Genomic DNA, 26,158 nt, shown 5'->3' with positions numbered 1-26,158 from the left:
AGCTGTTTAATGGGTGGTTGAGTCAACCTTATGTGTTTTGCACCATCCCCCAAAGTCAAAATTAACCCCCACTGAGTTCTTCTAATGATCCCTTTTATTATCAACATACTAACAGGATGACACTAGAAATTACTGGCTGTGATATTAGAGTATGAAAATTTAACAGATTGTCATGACATCCTTGATTTAACAGAGGAGTTAGCTTGTTTAAAATACTGGGTGTTATTCTGTTTTTTAATGTTTGCTATCAAATATTATAAATATTCCGCCACAAAGAGGCTTCAAAGATGAGAACGAATCCTATAAGCCCATATGGCCCGAGGATCCATTTATTTGCGTGAACAAAAACAGAGTTCCATATAAAGAGTCCCAAAGCAGCTTTATAAGACTGAATGGATTTGTGGTCACATTAGTCTGAAGCTAAATGAAGCAGAGTTGAAACTCTGAAAATCAGCCTATTTTGCTTTTGTTTGCTACACAAAGACCTAATCCTATACATTGAGCAAATGCATCTCAGGTGAGAAAGAGTGGATCACTAAAATGTCAAAACCTCTTTAAAATAGAGAGAAATGTTAAACTAGCGAACAAACTGATGAATCATTTCTGCTGCAGGGTGCTTCTGATTTACAGTTTATCTTAAGAGCATGAAGAATTGGTCTCACTCTCTCATACTTGGTGCCATTTTGTAAGAGCTAGTCATTCTTCTCTTTAATAGGTGCCTTAATATTGAAAAATAGCCCAATGTATATGAGGAACAGAATAAATTTCATTATTTAGGCCATTTGCTCCATCAATTTTCTCCCCATCTCTCTCAAAGCGATGTTATTGAGGCTTTAGTGTCTGCTGATAACTCACCAAAGGGAGCTTTTAAGTGTGAACCTAGACAGCTAATGTTAACAGGCTATTTGACTTTGGATGCTTCACAGTTGAGCCAAATTCTGTCTTTACTCAAGCTCCACATGCAAGCACTATCTAACAGTGAACAACAAACAGCAGTGGGAGCTTGGAATTGTTTTCTCTTCCCAATCCAGTGAAACTGAGATCAATTGTAGTAATGTTCCTGCTATTCAAGCTAATATCATGGCCAAGTTTTCTGAGGAGTTGGATTGCCACACTGCTCCTACTTTTCTCCGCTATGCCAGAGCTCTGCATTTCTGGCCAGGGCTTCTGATTGCAGCTTCTCCAACAATGCGGAGCATCCCTAAAATGGAGCTGCTTCTTTGCAACCCTGGAGCCTCAGGGCAGACAATCCAAGCCCCCTTTTTTTGTCACTAGCTGCTGTATTCTGGTAAGTAAATAGCTTAAATGGCCCGAATCTTCTTCAAAAAGCTAAACAGAGAAGGTAAGTGGGTGAGGGGTTCGGTGGGTAGGGAGTTAGGGTGGGTGAGGTGTTAGGGTGGGTAGGGAGTTAGGGTGGGTGAGGTGTTAGGGTGGGTAGGGAGTTAGGATGGGTGAGGTGTTAGAGTGGGTAGGGAGTTAGGGTGGGTGAGGTGTTAGGGTGGGTAAGGAGGTAGGGTGGGCGAGGGGTTAGGGTGGGTAATGTAAGTGGGTAAGGGAGGTGGTTGAAAATTGGTCCAATGTATATGAAAAGCAGAATAATCACAGAATTGTTATGGTGTCAAAGGAGGCCATTCAGCCCATCATGTCTGCACCGAATGCTCTCTGAACATTTTAACTTAGTGCCAATCTCCTGCCTTTTCTCCATAACCCTGCACTTTGTTTCTATTTAAATAATCATCCAATGCCCTCTTGAATGCCTCAATTGAACCTGCCTCCACCACACTTCCAGGCAGTGCATTCCAAACACTAACTACTCGCTGTGTGATAACGTTTTTCTCACCTCGCATTTGCTTCTTTTGCAAAACACTTTCAAACTGTGCCCTCAGGTTCTCAATCCATTTACGAGCAGGAACAATTTCTCCCTATCTACTCTGTCCAGGCCCCTCATGATTTTGAAAACTTCTATCAAGTCTCTTCTCAGCCTTCTCTTCTCCAATGAAAACAGTCCCAACTTCTCCAATCTTTCCTCACATCTGAAGTGTCTCATCCCTGGGACCATTCTCATAAACCTCTTCTGCACTCTCTCCAATACATTCACATCCTTCCTATAGTGTGGCTCCCAGAATTGTACACAATACCCGAGCTGAGGTCTGACTAGTGTCTTATATAAGTTCATCATAACCTCCCTGCTCTTGTACTCTCTGCCCGTATCAATGAAGTCCAGAATACTGTATGCTTTAGTAACAGCTCTCTCTATCTGTCCTGCCACTTTCAATGACTTATGTACATGTACACCCAGGCCTCTCTGCTTCTGCACACCCTTTACAATAGTATCCCCAGGGGTTGATATTGGGACCCTTGCTTTCCCTGATACATATAAATGATCTAGATCTTGGTGTGCAGGGGACAATTTCAAAGTTTGCAGATGACACAAAACTTGGGAGAAGTGTGAACTGAGAGGAGGACAGTGTAGAACTTCAAAAGGACATTGATACATTGGTGGAATGGGCAGTTAGGTGGCAGATGAAGTTCATTGCGGAGAAGTGTGAGGAGATACACTTTGGTACAAAGAACATGGAGAGACAGTATAAAATAAAGGATGCTACTAAATAAAGGAGAGGCTGGGACTGTTTTCCTTGGAGGGGAGAAGGCTAAGAGGAGAGTTGATAGAAGTTTTCAAAATCATGATGGGTTTGGACAGAGTAGATAGGGAGAAATTGTTCCCGCTCATAAATGGATTGAGAACCAGAGGGCACAGTTTTAAAGTGTTTTGCAAAAGAGGCAAATTACAGAATCTCACAGTGCAGAAGAGGCCCTTCGGCCCATCGAGTCTGCACTGACACGTGGGAAACACCTGACCTACCTACCTAATCCCATTTACCAGCACTTGGCCCATAGCTTTGAATGTTATGATGTGCCAAGTGCTCATCCAGGTACTTTTTAAAGGATGTGAAGCAACCCGCCTCCACCACCCTCCCAGGCAGTGCATTCCAGACCGTCACTACCCTCTGGGTAAAAACATTTTTCCTCACATCCCCCCTAAACCACCTGCCCCTCACCTTGAATTTGTGTCCCCTCGTGATTGACCCTTCAACTAAGGGGAACAGCTGCTCCCTATCCACCCTGTCCATGCCCTTTATAATCTTGTACACCTCGATCAGGTCGCCCCTCAATCTTCTCTGCTCCAATGAAAACAACCCAAGTCTATCCAACCTCTCTTCATAACTTAAATATTTCAGATGTGAGGTGAGAAAAATCTTTTTCACACAGCAAGTAGTTGGGGTTTGGAATGCACTGCCTAGAAGTGCAATGGAGGCAGGTTCAATTGAGGCATTCAAGAGGACATTGGATGATTATTTAAATAGAAACAAAGTGCAGGGTTACGGGGAAAAGGCAGGAGATTGGCACTAAGTTAAAATGCTCAGAGAGTCAGTGCAGACATGATGGGCCAAAAGGCCTCCTTCTACTCTGTAACAATTCTGTGATTTTGTGATTCTGAGTATCCTTTATTTTATACTGTCTCCCCATGTTCTTTGTACCAAAGTGAATCATCTCACACTTCTCCACATTGAACTTCATCTGCCAACTATCTACCCATTCCACCAATGTGTCAATGTCCTTTTGAAGTTCTATGCTGTATAAGGGGTTGGGTGGCTGAGATAAATGGGTAAGGGGGTAGGTGGCAGGTGGGTAGGGTGGCAGGGTGGCAAGTGGGTGAGATGATAGGATGGCACATGAGTAGGGTGGCAGGTAGATGAATGGGTAAGTGGGTCAGGGGGCAGTTGGGTCTGAATGCAGGGGGGGGGTCATGATGTCAGGGGGAAGTCAGATGGTGGGGAATAATCAGCTTGAGTCAGAACTAGTCAGGTTGGGTCGGGGGCAGTTGGTGGGGATCAGTAGGGCGGTGGGGGCTAGTCATGTCGGGTCAGTGGGGAATCTGGGGTTGGTAAGTGTGAGTGATTGTGGGGGTCAGTTGTGTAGTTACCCAGGAGTTAGACTAGGATCTTTCCGTCTAACATTCCGGGTATCTACCCAGTCAAGTAAATCGGAACCATGCAAAGCCTCTGACTCTAGCTCAGAGTTGGAGACTTTTTCAGAGGATCCAGAGGAGCAGGGGAATTGCCCATTGGAATTTCAAGCTTCCTGGACAATTCCCACGGGGTCAGTGCATTGGGACTTCTAAGGGATACCGTAGTGCATCTCCCAGGGTATGTCAGGTCTCTGACTTTCTGGGGACCAAAGATCTGGGCCCACATAATTCAGCATTGGCCATGAATTAAACCAGGGACCTTCTAATCTTTATGGCTTAGCTCTACATTGGCTTTAATAACAGAGTCATTAGGACAGCTGTTCTACAGCTGAGCATGTGTGAGTCGTCATCTTCGATTGCAGAAGTAATTGAAATGTTTACATGTACCACAGTCAACCACACCACCCTCCTCCAACAACTCTCCTCTGATGTCCAGCCCTGCGGCACCACCCCTTGCTTGGTTCCTCTTTCAACAAATCTCCAGCAATGGTTCCTTTTCCCATCCTTGCACCGTATTTCTGAAGTCCTGTATCATTGTGGCCTTCTTTCTCATCTACATGTCATCCATGGTGACATTATCCAAAGACAGGGAGGCAGCCTCCACATGCACACAAACAGCACCCAATTCCACCTCTCCCACCACCTGTTGGCTGTTGATTCCAATGTAATGTATGTCTATTTAATTTGAGAGTTAAATGTATGTTTATTCGCATTGCTGTAGTAAAGTAATTCTCTGTCAGAATTAATGTTTTGAGTCTTATGATTCTTCTTTAGCTTCTTTAGATCTGAAGAAGAGTCATACGGACTCCAAACATTAAACCTCTTTTTTTTTCCCTCCACAGATGCTGTTAGACGTGCTGAGTTTTTCCAGCATTTTCTGTTTTTGTTTCCAGCATCCGTAATATTTTGCTTTTATTTCTTTGTCAGTCTTCAATTTCTTGTGCATGTCCATCTTTTATTGTCCTTTCTTTAAGATCATGTCAGATATTTATTTTTCTCTTTGTTTTTCTGAGCAATCATAATTCTGTTTTATTTTTACAATAGGTGGTAATGCAGATGAACATGAATATTCATTTTGCTTTCATGCTGGCTTTTGAAGTCTCCGTATTCCTGATTTGTATTGATGGATACTTAACTGGAACCCCATCCGTACCACACAATGATCAGCCTAATGATGAACAAAAGAAACAAGAATATTATTACCACTCAGACACTGAATCAGTTACATTTGAGCCCGAGCAGGATTGGCTTGATGCAGATACAAATCAGCCTGAAAACAAGGCTGCGGAAACTGGCACTGCCCAATGTGTCCAATGCTGTGATCGCCCATCACGCCGCAAGCAGCGTTACCATCACTACAACGAGGATCCACCAGAATTTCAAGCTATCCCTCAAATCAACCTGACTATTCTAAAAGGTAAGGTCAAAACTAGAAATGAAGATGAGTAGAGGTTAACCTCTCATGGAAGTAGGAAGTGGTACTAGGACAGATTCCTATTGTCCTATTGTCATTCCTGAAATTCCAGCTGAACTTCTGGTCTTAAATATGCTAACCAAGCTGATAAAAGAGAAGTGGATGCAGGGTGATGAATGGTCACAGACCTGAAACATTGGTCAGGATTTTTCCATGGGCTTTGGGATCCCAACATTGGGACCAAAAGGGGCCCCAAGTCTGCACTTGTTGGCAACGGGACTGGCTCAGCAGTTTTTCCAGAGATGGCCTCCTAATTGATCATCTCTGGGTTTGCTGTTCAGTTCAGAACAGGAGAGGGGATGTAGACATTGTCAGTCCAATCAGAGGGCTGGCAGCTCCGAACATCGTCAGTCCAATCAGAGGGCTGGCAGCTCCGAACATTGTCAGTCCAATCAGAGGGCTGGCAGCTCCGAACATTGTCAGTCCAATCAGAGGGCTGGCAGCTCCGAACATTGTCAGTCCAATCAGAGGGCTGGCAGCTCCGAACATTGTCAGTCCAATCAGAGGGCTGGCAGCTCCGAACATTGTCAGTCCAATCAGAGGGCTGGCAGCTCCGAACATTGTCAGTCCAATCAGAGGGCTGGCAGCTCCGAACATTGTCAGTCCAATCAGAGGGCTGGCAGCTCCGAACATTGTCAGTCCAGTCAGAGGGCTGGCAGCTCCGAAGCCTTGGCAGCCGCATCACTGGGACAGGGAAAAACTAGAGGGACCAGGTAGGCAGGGCACTCCGGATGGTCCATGAGGGCCATGGCAACAGCCTTTCCTGTCCCAGGCTCCAGCTTTAGGACATGGAGCTTCCAGCTCCAATGGCCCCTGGACAGCTGTAGGGAGACCGCCTCCATGAAGCTGGCAGCTGCCCCATGCAGTGGGAGGTCCAAGGCTCCTTTACAAGGCCAGGAGGAACACCCCTGTCTCTCCAGGTACACATGTACACCTGAAAAATACATTTTAAACATAATTACCTCTCCTCCCTCCTGGCAAGGTTTTCCTAATGGAGGAGTGAAAAACCCCTTTCTTCACTCAGACCTGTGGTTGATATTGCAGCTTAGGTCCTGATGACTGATTCGGCCCAATCTGCATATGTAAAACAGAATCCTGTTTCCTTCCTCTGCGTGTCCTCCTCACCGGCTCAAAATCGCAGGTTAATATGGGGAACATGCAGGGAAAGGAGCGGGATTGGTGATGGTAACTGCCCCCTGTCAGATGGGGACATTTCAAATCAGGACGTAGGTATCAGTATGATTCAGTGTCAGCTTTCTTACCTCTGAGTCAGAAGGTGGTAGCTTGAAGTATCGATACAAGCCTGAGCACATAATGTTGGTTAATATTTCAGTAGAGAGCTGTGTTCGGGATGAGACATTAACGCTGTTCAGTTGGATGTAAAAAGATTCCAAGATATTATAACTCAATCAAGGGTCATAAAATAACTAACTGGTCATTTAACACATTGTTGTATGTGGTACTTCGCTGCCTATGCCTACAATACAATAGTGACCACGCTTCATAAGTGATTGGAATATCTGGAGGATATGGAAAGTGATAAATAAATGCAAGTCTTCCTTTCCCTCCTCAGGTGCTGGTGGACATTTCCTATTTTTACTTCACCAACTCTTTAGCTCTTGATGCCAAAAAATATTTGGGTTGGAAACTTGGATCCAAATTTAGACACATGGCTCTTTGCCGCACATTCAGTAATGCATGTCAGAGAAGAAAAACAAGTGGGAAAAGTAAAAATATAAAAACAAAAAAACTGCGGATGCGAAAAAAAGTGGGAAAAGTACTTGGGCAGCCTCTCCAGAGTGACTCACAGCAGCACTGAAATCAATTCTTCATCAGGCACAGAAAGAGAAAAACAGCGACAATGGTCCAAAAGGCTGCAACATACTTTTACTATAAGCCTGTTGGGGATACCATCGAGCAGCATACAAACCTTCACTGTTCTTAGGGATCACAGCACATAGAAAGAAACCATAAAAGCATAGAAACATTACAGCGCAGAAATAGGCCATTCAGCCCAATGGTTTGCACACAGCATTTATACTTCACACAAGTCTAATCTACTCTTTCACCTCACCCCGTAGTCCCTTCTTTCTCATATACAGAATTGCTCAGTAATAGTGTGTTCATTAACAAGTGTTTCAAAATTTTCAGTAGGGTGGCAGGCAGGAAAGATTTATAAAAATAATTTCTTGAAATTGGTCTCCAATTGCAATTTGGCCATAATTTATTGCATTCATTTTTTCTTAAATGCTATTTAGTGGCAGCATTTGATAAGTTATATTAGTTTGGTAGATAAAGTTAGTGGTGCAGTAATGCTTGGCCCAGCCTTGAATTTTTATGTTCATTTGATGCTTGCAACCAATAGCCTTAATGTTTAGTAAATTTGTAACTGTTGTGCTAATTATCTGTGATTTTGGGGATACAATAACATAGTGGTTACTTTACTGGACTACTGATTCAGAGGCTTGGACTAATGGGTGGAATCGTCCCCTCCCACCATATTTTCCGTGGTGGGCTCAGAAAGTCGGAGTGATTCCCGCCACAGAGTGGGATGGGCTTTTACACACTATTGTCCATTCCCTGCCTCATTAGTCATGCACGCGTGCATCATACACGAGTCTCGTGGCGGGGCGGGCAAGAAGTCGGGTGTCCCGCTGTCATGTTCAGGCGCCATATTTAAAAGGCACCCGGACTAACGGGAAGCAGGAGAAGGCAACAAGCTGCGGCTCCCTGCTTCAGCGATGCATCCCTGGAGCATCTCCTCGAGGCAGTACAGGAGAGGCGGGATGTCCTCTTCCCCAGGGATGGCCGCGGAAGACCCACCCGACTGACCACTGCAGTCTGGGAGGAAGTCACCAAGGCGGTCAGCGCCCATGGGATGCAGAGGAGGACCGCCTTGCAATGCAGGAAACAGATCAATGATTTTATCCACACCGCTCGGGTAATAGAACCTTCTACTTTCCCAAGTCACAGCACCATTCTTTTGTGATTCTCTCATGAGACCTGGGCGTCACTAGCAAGGCTAGCATTTCTCTTGCTCATTCCTAAATGCCCTTGACATGGTGGTGGGCTGCTGTCCATGTGCTGTGCTGTTGGTGAGGCAACTGCAGGATTTTCACCCAGCCACATTGAAAGCACAGCCATGAGGTGGAGTTCAGGCAACTTGCAGGTTGTGCTGCTCCCATGCATCTGCTGATCTTGACCTTCTAGCTATGGGTTCAGAGGGGGCTGTTGAAAGAGCCTTGGTGACTTGCTGCAGTACATCTTGTACATGGTACACACTCCTGCAACTCTGCCTTGGTGGTGGAGGGAGTGAATGTTGAGTATACTGGATGGGGTGCAAGTCAAGTGGGCTGCTTTGTCCTGGATGTTGTCCAGCTCCCTGAGTGTTGTAGGAGCTGCACCCTCCACCAGCCCAGGAACATGCACCTCGATGGGTCATATATCAAGTTTAGGCTCAGGCTCACACTCTGGTGGTCACCTCACAGACACTTGTCCACAGCAGAAGGAGGTAGCGACAACCAAGGTCTCTGGCATTCGGAGGACTGTTGGAGAAGAGGCCTCTGCAAAACATAAGTCAGATGATGAGCCTCTGGAAGCGGTCATGGGGAAGATGATGGAGTATCTGCATGACGCAGTGGAACATCAGACAGAGATGGCAGAGGCCCTCAAGAGAGAGGCAGAGGAGTCCATCCGCGTGCTCTCTGATGTTGTGGCTCTGACATGTCAGCGCACACCTCCATGCGGAGGACACCATGGAGAACCTGGTCCAGCAGGACGCCCAGTTTCTGCCAGAGATGTGCTCAGACCCTGCTCTCCATCGCTGTAACCATGGGTAAGCTTTCGCAGTGGCTATGTGAGAGTGGGATGGGGCACCTTGACCTTCCTCCAGGTGCCCTTTCTCCTCAAGGAGTCAGGGCGGGGCCCACGGGCACCCAAGAGGAGGAACCTGTGGCAGACACCATGGGGGCATCCACCCAAGACACTCCAAGATGTTCCCAATCCACTCTGCCTCTGACCCCATCAGCTCTAGCTTCTCGGACTGAGAAGGGTGCACCTGCCCCCGAGCAGGAGACCCAAAGCAGGCTGGGCCCACCAGGCCCCAGACTTCCAGAGGATGCCTGCTGAAGTCATCACAGACAACAGGCATGGTAGTCAGCAGGTTGCCTCTGGCTCTGCTGCAGATAGAAGGGAAGCACCTAGACGTAAGTTGAGACGCAAGTTAACACAGAGTTGGGAAGACTAAGAAGTATTGAATTAATACTGGTGGCATGTGAGTACAATCATTGTATATAGTTTTTGCACTTCTAATTATATGTAATCTTGCACTGATTGGAAAACTTCTGAATTCCCTCTTGCTGCTAGTAGTTTTAATATTCACGTGCACTCCACCCCTTCCAGAATGGGGGGGACCAAGGATGGTCTACCTAATGCATGGCTGCGCACGAAGACATCGCTCTTTGACAAGAGTGTTGACTGCCATGTGTGAGAGGCGTCCCACTCGCACTGACCCACTTTCCTCCAATGCCCTCAAGACTCTATGGAGAGACCTTGTCACAATGGAGAGACTAACACGTGAACCCTAATCAGGCAGGTCCATTCCTCTAGGAGGAGTTTGCAGCTGCGACTTGGCTGCCAATCACCTGTGTACCCCTTGTAGGCATCGCCCTCCCTCCCTCCTCCCTGCCTTCTTCCCTAACTCTGCCAGGAGCAAATGGCAAATGGCTCAGAGAGAACAGCAGCTCTACACCTGGGATCTCGTCGTGAGAACCCTCTGGGCCAGACTTGCTGCCATGTGGCCTTCACCAAATAGTGAAAACTAGCAAATGAGAAAGCTCTCGTACATTCTCCACATGTTTATTAAGGTTGCCCTTTAGTCCTCCAGTTGTGTTGATCTTGAACGTCATCAAGCTAGAAGACCCTCCCCCCACCTTGATGATTTGCAGGTGGACATTGGTCTGAAGCTGGCTCTGTCTCAGAATGGTTTCTGTTTCATATGAGACTGTCTCTACCACCTTTTACTCTCCCCCTGTCACCTACCAATTTCCCCCCATCATGGTCGTGCCCCCCGCCACAACACCCCCCCCCCCCCCCTCCCCAACGCCATATCACCTTCAGTCTCCCCTCAATGACCTTTGAGCCTCCCCCCATCAACCTGGACCCTAAAACTGTGAATTTGGAAATACCTTCCTTCCCTGCTGAGCCCACCCCCATTCACTATTCCTATGCCCACCCTGATCTTTTCCACTCCCGTAATCCATGTCACCATCCTTGTCCCCCTCAATGACCCCCTGGATAAGAACGATACCCACCATAAACAGACCCTGACTCTTCCAACCCACCATGTCCCATTACTCCCTCTCAGAGTCACCGTCCCCTCCTACCATCAGCACTCTCACTTCTCGTCCCAGGGTTCCAACATTGACTCAATCAATCCCTCTCTCTGAAACACTCTGTCCCCACCCTACCCTAGTCCCTTTCCTTCCCCCTTTCCCTTCATACCTTCCTCCCTCCCCTTAACCTACATGCCTTCCTCCCCCACTTCACTCCACCCACACACCCCCATCCCTTCTACTCATCCAGCTTCCCCTCCCACTTCTTCTCCTCTGGATAACTCCTCGCCTTTGTGCCTTCCACCCCCCCACTTCATGTCTTGAATCCAACCCCCACCCCGTCTCCTCTGGACCACCCTCACTTTGTGTTTTTGTCTGCACCATACCTGCAGTTAGCTTCAATGGTGCAGCCAGTTTTGACTGAAAGGTAAGTGTTTTAAAATTCTCCCTCACCTGGTGCAAGCCACGATTGGGCAGTTGGATAACAGAACGACATAAATTCCCGCTGGCGGTGCAGAAGATTTGACGGGGATGCACAACTTTGGTCTGTTAGGGTTTTAATTAGCATGCATGAGACGCAAAATGGGTTCCCACTGACTTGACCCCCCCCCATCAACCCCTCCATGAACGTCAGGAGGGGAAGTTCCTGATCTGATTTCCTCACGTGGGAAACCATTTTTTTGCACCCCACTATATCTCACGCCCCCGCTCGCCATAAATCCTGCTGATGGCGAGAGGGAACGATTCCACCCAATGACTCAGAGACATGAGATCAAATCCCACCATCGCAGCTGGATAATTGAAATTCAATTCATTGAATAAAGCTGGAATACAAAGCTAGTACCAGTAATGGTGACTATGATAGTTCCAGGTTGTCATAAAATTATATCTGGTTTACTAAGGTCCTTTAGGGAAAGCAACCTGCAATCCTTACCCAGTCTGGCCTACATGCCCACTCCCAACTCACAGCAACGTGGTTAACTCTTAACTGCCATCTAACAAGTTACTGTGGTATATTCAAGAATGTGGCTCACCATCACCTTCTCAAAGGCAATTAGGGATGGGCAATGGAAAAAAAAGTGCACAAAGACTTGGTGGAGGAAGCTACAATAAAAGAAAGATAATTTGAAAGCTGAAGCTGAAATGGTGTATTTAGCTCAATGAGAACATTACCTTTGCTTGCAGGTTATCCTGAGCATACTGTGAAATTGAGCTCATAAACTCAATTTTACATCTTGCTATCCCTATTGGGAAGGGGTAGACATAAGACCTATGGTGTTCCCCAAAAGAAGTGTTAACCAGTCACAAAATTAGGAATTGCAAGGACTGTATTGTTACTGCCAAGAAACTTTTATTGTAAGTATCCAATCAAGGTGAAATTGCTCTCAACAAGATTAACCAGGTGGTGGGCCATATCTCAAAGTAATCGGCCTAGAAATTGGTTCATATGGCCTACCACAGGTAGCATCCATTGAGAAAAATCTACCCTGAGATATTCACAAAGTAGTATTATTAACAATATAGGAAACGCAAAAGCACTTAAAAAAAAGACTCTTGTATTCCCATCTTACTATTGTAAAAACAAATTCAAAAATATTTCAGAACTGACAATCTTGACAGGGGGCACACAGTAAGGGAAGCACAGAGTGCAGCAAGGAACGAGTGCTAACTGGGGAATTGGTACAGGTGGGAATTCAGTGGAGAGGGCAAAAAAGGTGCTGCTTTTTATACCCTCTTTCATCCTTCAGTATCTGATCAGTGTTCTTCTTTAGTCTCTAAGCTAGGAGACTTACTATTACTTTAGCTGTGTAAATTAATAACTAATTGACAATTAAATAAACAAGGCTAGACAGACATGGCAGAGATGGTGTTGGCCATGACTGCAGCAAGTGGGAATCTGTGGAAGACTTTGCAATCCAGGACTTCTGTAGGGGTTTGAGACTTGAGCAACTTCGGCTCAAGAGTTGCTGAGTTGCAGGCATTACAGAGTATCAGGTAAAAGTTACCTTTGTTCCAGGAGATAGTCACACCCCTAGGGATAGGTAAAACTTCAGAGCTGGTCAGGGACAGGAGAGTGTGACTGCGATCCAGGTGCGTATAGGGATCCAGCAAGTACTGCTGGAGGAGCCTCAGCCCTTGACTTTGACCAACGGGAATGAGGTGCTTGCTACCTGTGTGGATGAGGAAAAGGACTACAGGGTGGATGTGCAAACTGGCCATGGCACCAAGGTAAAGAACACCTTTCAAGTTGGGGAGAGTGGAAAGGAACATGGTAGTGACAGGGGACAGTATAGTCAGGGGGATAGACACTTCTCTGTAGCCATGATCAGGAGCTCCGAAGGTTGGGTTGCCTGGCTGGTGCCAAGGTTAAGGACATCTCCTCGGGGCTGGAGATGAACTTGTAGTGGGAGAGGGAGAATTCAGTTGTCATGGTCCATGTAGGAATCAATGACATAGATAGAACCAGGAATGATGTTCTGCTGGGGGAGTTTGAAGAGTTAGGGTTCAAATTAAAACACAGGACATCAAAGGTAATCATCTCTGGATCGTTACCTGAGGCATGTGCCAACTGGCATAAGGTCAAGAAGATTAGAGAATTAAATGCATGGCTCAAAGACTGGTGTAGGAAAAGGGGTTTCAATTCATGGGGCACTGGCACCAATATCAGGAAAGAGTGAGCTGCTTTGCTGGGATGGGCACCACTTAAATTGGGCTGAGATCAGTGTCCTGGCAAATCATAAAACTAGGGCTTTGGATAAGGTTTTAAACTAACAGAGTTGGGGTGAGCGTTTGGGTGAAAGGAGATTTAAAAACCCAAAGAGAAAAGTTGAGGCAACAGAACAGCATTGTGATGTGGGTAAAAAAGAGCAGAATTGGACAGGAGGTGAGAGTGTTTAACAGTAACTGCATCAGTGGGTAATGTCTATGTAGGGAATAATAGTAAAATAATGAAATTAAAGTCTCTTTATCTGAATACATGAAGCATCACAATAAGGCAGATGAACGAGTGACACAAATGGTTAGGATTTAATTCCCACTACAGAGACATGGGGCTGGATTTTACGGTCCTCCGCTATGTTTGAGAGTTTGTTAAATGCAGCATGTGGCCTGTCCACTGCCTTCTTGCCCACTCCCAACCTGTCTCCCATCTTGTAGTGGGCGGTGGATGGGGTCCCACCCTCCCTTGGGCCTATTGATGGCTGCTGAATTGCCTCATCCTACTGCCGCCTCTATTTATACCATGGCAGGGGTGGCCCAGGCAAAATGGGAAGTCTGGCAGCTTTTACAGGCCAAGCCTGGGGGCTATCTCCTTTAGGGGGGTGTCCTTTGTGCCCATCAAAGGCATCCTCCCCAAGGTCATACCCCCCTTTAACCTGCCCACTACCCCTGGTCTCTCAAACCTTGCACCCTCACCCTCCTCACCTCCATCGCTGGGAACTGCCAGCCTGATACTGTTGATACCCCAGACTTAGCTGAAGTCTGGCTTCGATAACCCCCTCTTCTTCAGAGACTGGCTGTAGTCACAGCAGTGGCCATTGCTCGAACCTGGTACTGCTGGGACTACAGACTTGGCTGGCGGCTCTCTAAGGTGGGACCTCCTCCTCAGGTGGGAGTGGAAGCCTTGTCCTTAGCCAATTAAAACCCTACCAAGCATAATATGGCTGCAGGGCAGCCGGTTTTTCCGTTGGCAGGCTCCTGACCGACTCTTCAGTCAAGGTTCGGGGGTGGAGGGGGTGGGTGTAGGGAACATGGTACCCCACAAAATCTAGGCCATGGTTATATGATGATCAAGTTGGAAAATAAATATCCCAGGGTACACAATATTTTGGCAAAGCAGACAGAACGGCAAAGGAGGAGGAGTAGCCCTGACATTAAAGGACGACATAGAGACATTAGTGGGGAAGGATCTTGGCTAAGAAGCTCATGAAATAGAATCAGGAGATCAGAAATAGCAAGAGTCAGAAAACACTGATGGGAGTAGTTTAAACATCCCCTAACAGTAGTTACACTGTTGGACAGAGCATTAAACAAGAAGTCATTGGAGCATACAACAAAGGCAATGTGATAATTGTGAGGGACTTTAATCTTCAAATAGATTGGACCAATCAAATTGGCAAGGGTGATCTAGAAGATGAGCTTGTGCAATGTTTTTGTAACAGTTTCCTGGAGCAATATGTTGTGGCACAAACTAGGTGTGACAGAATAGCACCTAATATTGTATATTTTTTGATAAAAAATATATCCTCATTGCTATTTCTTAATTTTAAACTGGACTTTCTGGCTAAAGGAAGACCATTAAGATGGCTGACCCTCTGTCTGTGAGTTATTGTCTGTGAGCCCCTAAGACAAAAGAAGCCATTTCCCAGTTTTGGAAATGTCACACCTCGCTATTTCTGAGGAGCTACTAAAAGACCACCTGCGGACTGCACAGTCCAACTTCCAAGGGAGCTACATGAAGGTCATTTGTATTTGATAAATCAGGCCTACCAACGGAGTCAGAAAGTCTATGGAGACAATGACTTCCCAAACACCAGACCTCAACAAATAGCACCTCTTTCAACCCAAAATGACTGAGATGTAATCAGCCTGGAACACAAAGCGAATTTCCAGACACTGGATAAACATCCTTTGTTGAAGATATTGTGGAGAGGTAATTTCACATGACCTAACACTCTGGCTTGTTGAAGAAGTTAATATTGTCTTCCTGAGCTGCAAGCCCAGTCTGCTGTTTTAACATTTGACTAGCAGGCCACACAGAAGATGCTTTGACCTGGTTGGACAACTGGCCCCATCTACCTCACCTCTTCTGAAAGTTCGGTACCATGGCCTACAAACGGATTCATCTGTGTGTGCCAATTTCATCATGTGAAGTCAACACCACCAGAGAAGTGAATCTTACACCACCAGTTTTCAGCCCGCCGACCTCTGGAAGGAATATCTCATTTGATTTTGGACTCTGGAACTCAAGTGAACCATTATTTATTTTCTCCATGTGCCTGTAATATAAAACCTTCTTTTCTTTACCCCTCCTTTTACTGTGAGTGCAGAGGGGGACATTGTGGACCCTCTTTTTCAAGGTTTTTGAATGTGTGCAATAAAATAACCTTTAGAGTTCATCCTACCTCAAGTTTGTTGTGGGGTTATTAGTAGAAATTGGATCACACAAAAAAAACCAAGGGGTTGGGAAATACGCCACCACTTATTGAAAAGGAAACAAATCAAAACACCTTTCTGCTTACGGACGGGTGGTGAGAGGAAACATTAGCGCTGGTTGAACAGACCCTTCCTGTCTGTAACATAGGGATAAAGCTAAAATAAAAGCAATAAGTGCTGGAAATACTCAGCAAGTCAGGCAGCATCTGTGGACAGAGAAACAGAATTAACATTTCATGTCAATAACCTTTCATCTGAACTGGGAAAAGTTACAGATGTAATAGGTTTTGAACAAGGGCTGTATGGGACAAGGACAAAAGAAAAGTCTGTGACAGGCTGGAAGAGGAGACACGAGCAATTGAATGGCAGAAGAGTTAGTCTTACAGGGCCAAAGGGAATGGTGATGGGGGAAGGGAAAGAAACAAATGGTGTTTCTAAAGCATCTGCTACTTTCTGAAAGCGAAAACAAGAGAAAAACTGAAACATGTAAAGAAAAGGAACAATGGATGGAATTGTCCAAGATTTGCACTAACTGTGGTAGCGGGTAGGAAAATAGACATTTTACCCACCGTCCCCATTGGCAGCTTTTCACGCCGTTTTGCCCCAATCCCATCTCATTAATCATGCATTCCAGAGAAACACACCGTTTCCCACCTGGCTCTCATTCCCCCACCACTCTATCACCGCGCTGCTTCATCATGCCAGGTGTCATATTTAAAGTGCAGCTGCATGAACACCTCTCAGTGCTTCCAGCCCAGGACTGCTGCAAAGAAGACATGGCCCCAAAAGGCAAGATTTAGTGACGTGGCCTTCGAGTGCCTTTTCGATGCAGTGGAGGATCCCTGTGATGTCCTCTGCGTCCACTCTGGCCGCAGGAGGGGCAGCAACATCGTCAATCCAGCATTGGAGGCGATGGCAGCAGTGGTCAGCGCCAATGCCCTGCAAAAGAAGACAACCACCCAGGTTGCAGGAAGAGGATGAATGGTCTCATCCATTCCGCCAGGCTAACTCACTCTTCTCATCACTCTCAACTCACACACTCACAAACCCATCACACATCCACAGGGATCTCACACCGCAAGGGACAACACCACTAACTCTCACACATGCCTCACATCTCTATCAGGCTCATATACTCTCGAGTTCGCATCCTCGTCCTGTCCATGGCTACGCTCACCACACAAACATTCCATGCAGTGTCATGTGTCCTGCTCACACTCTCTCCATCTGTTTTCATGCAGGAGAAGCTGGCTCACAGCAGGAGGGAAAGGTCCCAGACCGGGGGGTGGAGTAGCCCACATTAGGCCCCCCACTCATTTTGAGGTGCATGCCATTGCACTGAATGGTGAGGACCATGCCTGCAAAGATGGTGAGGTTGGTGGCGAACACCCACCTGAGGATCCTGCGCCACATAATCCCTCTCTCAATGCAAGTGCGAATGCTCTCTCTCCTGCTTTTGACTGTACTGCCAAGCACTAATTATCTCTACCGTGGGCCAGAGGGAGCTCTGCCAAGTGATCGACACCCCTCAGCCAGCCAGTCCCTCAGCTCCATCCAGGTCCTCATCTCCAGCCAAGATTGTCAGCCCACACCGCCAAACATGCCTGATGCCAGCGGGCATGGAAAATTCCGCCCAAAACAGGGGGACAAAGTTTATGGCTGGGATTTTCTAGTCCTGCCTGCAGTGGGAATCGTCACTGGCGGGATGGAAAATTTGACGGACCAGCCAAAGACCTGTTACAGTTGGGCGGGAATTTCTGGTCCCGTGGCAGACAGTCGCGGCAGTCTGTTGAACTCAGTGTAGTGTGCATAAGGCCATTTCATGCCTGTGATTATTGAGGTTGGATTTGAACTCATATGCCAGCTGAAAGGCATTGTCTAACTCATTCCATTTAATATCATGTATAAATAGAATAATGCAGCATTACAAACATTACTTTTCTGCCTTGCGTGTTCTAGACAAGGCTACTTCCACACTCTATTGTAGGATGCCAAAAATGGGCCCTCAAAAGCAGACTTAGATGGACGGCAAGAAAATTGTTTGGATGTGTTTCAGGGCCTTTGTCTGAGCATTTTTGCTTTGTATTATGTTCTCATGCACATTACTCTTCCAATGGAAGGAAGTCTTTTCTCTCTAGAATATTCCCCTAGAGAGACTAGTTAAAAATATTTATTTTTGAAGGGGAAATTGTCTCCATTTTGTTACTATAAACACAGCTTAACTGAGAGCTGCTATTTTGTCATTTTATCTTTGGCTGACTGATCCAGTTGGCTGTCAGCATTTTACCTTAATTTCAACCCCAGAGTCAGCACCTAGGATCAGAAAGGATACTGATCTCTACTCAGCTTACTGGTCGCCAGCTAAAGGCAAATGGTAAATAAATCTACTTTTAAACTAAAAATATTTCTCTATAGAGTCCTAATGCACTGTAAACCAAAGTGCCAGTGGGTAGGTATATTTTTTTGTGAGGTCGATGAATATTGACACAAGTCTTTTCCAGCCCTGCTTAATTCTAGATTTTATTTTCAGATTGTTGCTAAAAATTAATGTCTGGTCTTTGAAGAGAACAGAACCACTCATGCTTCATTTTGTCACTTTTTGACAGAAAAAGGGATGATCAATCTTTTAATGTGGCAAACAAAGTAGATGTGTGGGAGAAGGTGATAAAATGAGGGTTAAAAGTGATAATGGAGTATAATTCTGTTTGGAGAGATGTACTGAGGACTCCACCCCTCCAGAAATGGGTGAACAAACAACAACGGTCAGTGAGAAATCGATCTAATTTTGTGCTTAACAGCTCCAGAATGTCACGAATAAGGAGCTTGTGAAGTTTTCTTCAGCTAAATCAAAATGTTACCATTTCACTCTGTTCAGACTTGAAATTAGCAATCCTAATGAATGGGAAGATATTGAAGCATCAGCGCAGCAGTGACCAAAATAGCACAGTTCTGAATGATGTACGTATGCGGGGATAAGGGACAACAGTTATAGGTACCAGATAAACAGTTTCATTTTGTAAAATGAATGAACAGAACTTCCAACCTCTACCATTTCCAGTCCTTAAAGAAAAATATCTCAGGTGTGAAATACATTCTCTACAGAGGCCTAGCTCTGTTTTGCCTGAGCATGATGTCCACTGGGCACTTCCAATGGGTCCTGTGCAGCAGTCCATCAGGAAAAGGGCACACATGGCGGTGTCCTAAGTGTGCACTGGAAGGCTATGAAGTGACGCTGTCCTGATGTCACACAGCCCAATGCTAATGTGACACCAGGTGTAATGACTCGATGAAGCAGACAGGTTTCAACAAGAAACAGGTAAACTTTATTACAGGGAGCTTTTCAGGTTCTACATGCTCAATCAGGGCTCTCGTCAGGAAGCCCCACCCCCCTGGATTACCTACGCTTGGGGCTCATTGGTTAGAGCCTCCCAGAACATCACGTGACCCATGATGGACAACAGGCGAGGCTATACCTTTATTTACTATACCAGGGGCTGAATTTTATATTGATCAGGTGGGCCCGCACTTGAGCGGCGTAGCTCTACCGCTTGAGATTCCTCAACAGGATCGACAGGATCTGGAACTGCAGCATGAGGCACATTATTAGAAAGTGGCAGTTCTGGGTTTGGCAACTCTACAGAGACATCAGGCATGTCTATTCTAGGTTGATCTGTCACCTCAGGAATTAACGGTTTGACATTAATCACAGGCGGAATAGTCGGTTGTTAGAATTTCTCTTTAGCATGAATATAATCTAAGCGCTTCCGAATGATTCTATCTTCCACTTGCACTTGGAAAGATAATGGACCAGTTTCTGAGACAATGGTTCCAGGAACCCAGCAAGGCCCACTTCTGAAATTTTGTATGAATACTGTGTCACCTACACTGTGCGAGTTTTGCTGTGTATATCGTGGTTCAATTTTTAATTACTCTGATTCTGCTCTACCTTCCCCTCTAAATTTGGAAACTTCAGGCTTAACCATGTATGTAGGCGGTATTTCATCAATAATTCAGACAGCGTTGAACCCATAGTCCAATGTGATGTTGTACAATAACTGAGAAGAAAATGGGTAAGTCGGGATTCCAGGGCACCTTCTGATAACCTTTTCATACCAGCCTTGAAAGTTTGTACAGCTCTCTCAGCTAAACCGTTCAGTGAGGGATGGTAAGGGGCTGTTTTAATTTGTCTGATTCCATTCAGATTCATGAATTTCTGAAACTTTGTGCTAGTAAAGGCTGTACCATTATCAGAAACGATGATTTCAGGTAGGCCATGTATGCTAAAACAGTGAAGCAGCTTCTCGATAGTTGCGCTCCCTATTGGCGATTTGACTTTGTGTACATTCATCCATTTAGAATGTGCATCTACAATCAACAAAAACATGGTACCTAAGAATGGTCCTGCATAATCGATATGTAGTCTAACCCACTGTCAACCAGGCTACTCCCACGGATGCAGGGGGGCTGAAACAAGCGACTTCTGTGTTGCTGACAATGGAGACAGTGCTTGACCATGCTTTCAATGTCACTGTTAATGCCTGGCCACCACACATAGCTTCATACAAACATTTTCATCTTTGGTATGCCTGGATGTGTACTGTGAAGCTCTGTCAAGAGTGATTCTCTACCTTGTGATGGGTGGTGACTTTTGATCCCCACAACAAAATTCCATCTTGATAGCTTAACTCTGTGTTTCTGGCATGGAATGGTCTCACATCTTCAGATACAGGTGAATTTGACAACCCTTGCAAAACAGAGTCTCTGACTTTCGACAATATTTGATTGCTGTTTGTCCAATTTCTAATAAGCTTCACATACACAGGCGAAGAATCCAAGAAATTCAGTAACAGCACAACTTGTGGCACTGGAGCATGTACAATGCTATCTGGTAACGGGAGATGATTGGGTGTGTCCGCATTTGCAATGTGTAAGCCAGGACAGTACATAGAAATATACTCATAGACAGATAATATCAGAGCCCAACATTATATTCTTGCTGATGCTATTGGAAGAATGGCCTTATCCTCACTGAATAAACCCATTAGTGGTTTATGATCCAACATAATGGTGAAATGTCGTCCATGTAGGTACTGGTGGAATTTCTTCACTTTTTATACCACCAATAAACCTTCCTTTTCTCGCAGGAAATAACTCTTCTTGGCTGTGGGGAAGATTCTCGAGACAAAGCCATGGGCATTTCTGATCCATCTTCCATTCCTTGTGATAACATGGCTCCTACACCATAAGGAGAGACATCACATGTTAATACCAACTCTTTCAATTGGTTATAGTGTACCTATAATCACAACAATGCAACAGATTCTTTACTTTCACAAAGGCTTCTTACTGTTGTGAATTCCACGACCAATGGAGATTCCTTTTTAACAACAAGTGTAATGGTGCCAACACTGTTGCTAAGTTAGGCAAGAAGCATCTATAATAGTTGATTGTACCCAGGAAGGACTTGAGTTTGATTACACTGGATAGTGAGGATGCATCTTTTATTGCCCGAACTTTCTCTTCTACTGGATGCAAACCCATGGTGTCCACCCTATGACGCAGGTAATTAACTTCTGGCGCTTGAAATGTACATTTTTCTTTCTTTAATCGTATGGCAGCTTCCATGAATCTTCTTAGCACCTCCTCCAGGTTGGCCAAGTGTTTAATCTCGGTTGTTCTTTGGAAGATAGCACATGCAGACGATACTCCAAAGGGTAGGCAAGTGTATTGATAAAGACCCTTGTGTTTGTTAATAGTCACGTATTGTCTTGACGTGCTATCCAGTTCTAATTGCTGGTAGGCATGGCTCATATCCAATTTTGTATAGGGCTTGCCTCTAGCCAGATTTGCATATAAGTAAGTCCTCTATCCTTGGAGTGGGGTACTTGTTTAGTTTTGCTGCCTTAATTAAGTCAATTTATAGTCCCCACAAATGCTTATGGTTTGGTCAGGCTTAACCACTGAAACTATGGGTGCTGCTCGTTCTGAAAATTGGACAGATTGGATGATGCCCAGCTTTTCTAACTAGCATAGTTCTGCATTCACTTTCTCCTTCAATGCATAAGGCACAGGTCTGGCCTTAAAGAAACATGGTGGCGCCTGAGGATCCACGTACATCTTGGCCTGCACCCCTTTGAACTTCCCTAATTCATCCCAATACCATGTCTTATTTCGTGGGCAGTTCAGGAACTCCTCCTATTTTCATGTAAAATATCTCAGTCCAGTCAGGCTTAATCTTCTGTAACCAGTCTCAGCTTAAAAGACTGGGTCCTTCTCCTTTCACTATTATCACAGGTAGCTGGGCTGTCTGTTGCCTATAAGACACTGGTACAGTAGCCAATGCCCTTTACCTGAATAGATTCTCCAGTGTATACCTTTAATTTAGCAGTTGTCCCCTCCAGGTTTATTGGCTGTCTACCTTCATTAAGCTATTTGAAAGTGTGCTCTCCCACCACTGTAGTTGAGGAAAATGTATCCACCTCCATTATTATTGGCTTCTCATTAGCTTGGATTGTGACAGTGATAGATTTGGTTTTTGCAGGAATAAATGTCGGTGTCGGCAGCTTCAGGTTCTGCTGTATTTTTTAATTCAGTCATGTTGGTTTGCTGCTTTTCGGGCTGTTTCGACTTTGCCCTGCATTGACCTTTCTGCCTCCTTGAATTTACAGATGTCAGGTCTGTGGTTACCTCCACATCTATAACAATTTAATCTTGGAGTCACTGCTGAAGTGTTTCTTCTCGGCCTTTTCACGTTTCTAACAGTGGACATTGCATCTTGCTTCAATGCTATGCGTCTGGTTTTTGTGCCATGCTCGGTGGTAAGTTCCTGCCCCACGTGAAGAACAGCGGCAAATTGTATATGTTGCATAGCCTGCGAGATTCTTGCAGCACTTTTCATGGTGAGGGAGATTTCTAGGGCACGCTTAAAGTCGATGTTGACCTTGATGAGTAAACAGCGCTGAATGGCAACGTCCTGAACTCCACAAACTAATCGCTCCTGCAGCATATTACTTAATATGTCCCCTAAGTCACAGTGTTACCTGGTTTATATTTTCTGCGTTTATTTTGCTTTCAGATTTCCAGAATTTGTAGTTTATTGGCAGTTGAAGTTGCCAACGTGAACTTGTCACGCTGTAATTGCACTCTGCTGTCCCGTTCCCTCGACTGCACTGACTATTTTGATTATTTTTAAAGTCATCCTGGGTCATACTTTGCCCACCCTGGTGATTTACATGTTTCTTTACAAATGTGTAGCAGCCAGAGGGAAATAGAAAACTGAGTGGACAAGACTTAAGGGGACAGATACATGCAGCCAAGCATGGGAGGGAAGATTGAGATAGGGACAGATGGGGGAGAAATTAGTAAAGAAAAGCAAGGAAGAGGAAAGGAAATGTCAGGTGAAAGAGAAACAGGAGACAGATAAGGAGAAAGAGAGAGATGTAGAAAGATGCAGGAGGGAGACAGAAAGGGCAAGCGAATGTGATTTATTGTAATATGACATTAGGAGGGAGATAGGATTGAAGGACCTCTTGATAAGACATAATGGGCAGAGACTGGCAGAGCAGCAGACCAATTGTGTTGGATATGGACAACAGGAAATTTTGAAACATGTTAATAATAGATACAAGAAAGACAAATCAATAGAAGAGAACACGAAGATAGAGAAATTGAGAGATCAGTACAGAGGAAGAAAATGATGAGGGACAGACTTTTATGTTATCTGAAATAAATGCTCAAGGATATTTTTAAATTTTAGAAGTAGTTGCCTGGAATTGATTTTAAAATATGTTTGGGCTCCACATTGTAACTCAAATATGCAGCATAAAATGAAGGTCGGTTTAAGTCATTACAGTTGGAACATGTTTTGGATTTTATACATTTACCTGGTTCCTGGAATAGGAATGCTGAGATCAATTATTCCGTTTAACATAAGAACTTAAGACATTGGAACAAGAGTAGACCACATGGTCCGTTGAGCCTGCTCCGCTATTCAGTATAATCATGGCTGACAGAAAGAACATGAACGCACATTGCATCTGTTTCAGCTAAACAAAATAAGTGATAGCCATTCGCTGATTTATTCCTCAGGGAAATGCCGTGGCCAATTAGAGTCAAGCTGCCTGGTTGAAATTTCAAATAATGCTGGGCAGTCACCATTAACTGGTGCATTCTCCATGGCAACACCCCTACCAATCAAAGTCCTCTTCCCAACTAATAAACACTCTTTCTCATACAGTATAAAGTTGTTGCTTCCCCTGACATTGGTATTCTTGTGGTTGTCCTGATGAGTGCAAGACAAAAGGCTTCAACAAAATGTCTTTTTTCAGCAATATACAAATGGAGTTAGTAAATCCAGCGCAAAACACAAAATTAGCAGGCTATTTCAGAGCAAACAAAGGCAAATGAAGAGTAAATTGTTGGCTAATAGAAACAGTTTGTAGGAAACAACAAGAACATTTGTTAAAGGAAAATTTTGGTCCCTACTTTAAAAAAAATACATATATCATACAGTAGAAATTGAAGATGTCACACTCGATGATTTGGGATGGGGATTGCACAGTGTCTACTATTTTTATCATTGAGAACAATTGTTAATGCATTACAGAAGGAGATCTGAGTTGAATCTAATAATTGCCCCATTAACCTTGAATTTATTTAACCTTGTATTTTTGGTTCCAATATTAGTTGCATTTTCCTCACCTTAACATAATGAAAAATAATGCAGTAGATAGATACAGTCAACTATGATAACTTACTGCTTTTTAACATTGTATTTATTTTTTTTAGGTGAGAAAGGTGATAAAGGGCCACGAGGATCTTTTGGCAAAAATGGAAAAACAGGAATACCTGGACTCCGGGGTCCAGCAGGTTCAAAAGGTGCAAAAGGAAGTACAGGAAACTTTGGAGAGCCATGCAAAATGTACTACGCTGCTTTCTCTGTTGGCCGGAAGAAAGAACTACACAGTAACAATTACTACCAGACACTGGTGTTTGATACCGTGTATGTCAATCTGTATGATCAATTTAATATGTTCACAGGGAGGTTTTACTGCTCCATCCCAGGTATTTATCACTTCAGCCTAAATGTACACACCTGGAATCAGAAGGAAACCTACATGCACATCATGAAGAATGACGAGGAGGTTGTCATTCTCTATGCTCAGCCCAGTGACCGCAGCATCATGCAAAGTCAGAGCATTATGATTGATTTGAAACAGAATGACGAAGTTTGGATTCGTTTGTTTAAGGGAGAACGAGAGAATGCCATCTTCAGTGATGGCTTTGATACTTACATCACCTTTAATGGCTACTTGATTAAACCAAACAGTGAGAATTGAATGAATAACTAAATAAGTAACACTTTGATTAATATGGGACTGTTATTAGGAAACAGTAAGGAAGCTTATTGAAGGGAAACTCCAGGTTTTTAAAGTTGTTTCATATCTCTTATCTTGATTAACAATGGCTAAAATCATCTTAGTTGCTTTGTATATTCTTTTTAATAGTATGCAGGCATCCTTCCCAAAACACAGAAACTTGAATTCATTTTAGTGACTCTTCTTTGTTTCCAGCTTGCTTCAGTGGTATCATAGGGACTGTCAGTATTATCTCTGCTCTGCAGTTCTGTTCAATCCAAGAACACAATGAAGCTTCAGATCTTTCCTGTATTGTAAAGAGCAAGTGTGCTCTTTTTTGTGGCTGCCATTAAAGTCTCGAAGATCAGTGCTGTCACATTTTCTACACCCACTCAAGCAACTTGCTTTTATAACCTGTACGTCCAATTAGTATTGTGCTGTCAAAATGTGAGACAACAAGGAGATTAGTGAGTTACTGCCCATAATTATCTGAGTTGCAATACACAAGAATCTTAAAAGTGTATCTTGTAGAACCAGATCACTGCAATTATTGCAAAGAATCTATTCTGCTGCAGGCTAGATGAGGCAATTCTAATCTAACCCACGGAGTCAGTTATAATCCTTGTTTTTCACTCTATCAGCATTTTACCTTGAGTCGGGCCATTATGGCTCATCTTCTGAATGCAAGCACTTTACAAGTGTGACTGAAGGAACTTTTTTCTGTTTCTATTATTATAAATTAGCTAGTGAATGTCATTATTTTTAAATATTTGTTCTTGCAATGTGGGCATTGCTGGTTAGGCCAGCATTT

The 26,158-nt window shown here is 44.5% G+C and overlaps 1 protein-coding gene across 3 annotated transcripts in view; it reads left to right on the top strand.

Annotated features, from left to right (window-relative positions):
* The window catches only part of c1qtnf1 (C1q and TNF related 1), a 40,905-nt gene extending 15,191 nt beyond the window's left edge, over positions 1 to 25,714 (top strand). For all 3 annotated transcript variants that reach the window (XM_041217460.1, XM_041217458.1, XM_041217461.1), the window contains 2 exons: positions 5,075 to 5,447; positions 24,779 to 25,714. In XM_041217460.1, the coding sequence (XP_041073394.1) occupies positions 5,081 to 5,447; positions 24,779 to 25,329 (918 nt within the window). In that variant the 5' untranslated portion in view covers positions 5,075 to 5,080 and the 3' untranslated portion in view covers positions 25,330 to 25,714. The remainder of the gene's footprint in view (positions 1 to 5,074; positions 5,448 to 24,778) is intronic.
* The last annotated feature ends 444 nt before the right edge of the window (positions 25,715 to 26,158 follow it).

Source organism: Carcharodon carcharias, chromosome 22 (assembly GCF_017639515.1).
Source record: "Carcharodon carcharias isolate sCarCar2 chromosome 22, sCarCar2.pri, whole genome shotgun sequence".
NCBI classification, from domain to species: Eukaryota; Metazoa; Chordata; class Chondrichthyes; order Lamniformes; family Lamnidae; genus Carcharodon; species Carcharodon carcharias.
This window is presented reverse-complemented; position numbering and strand designations above follow the sequence as displayed.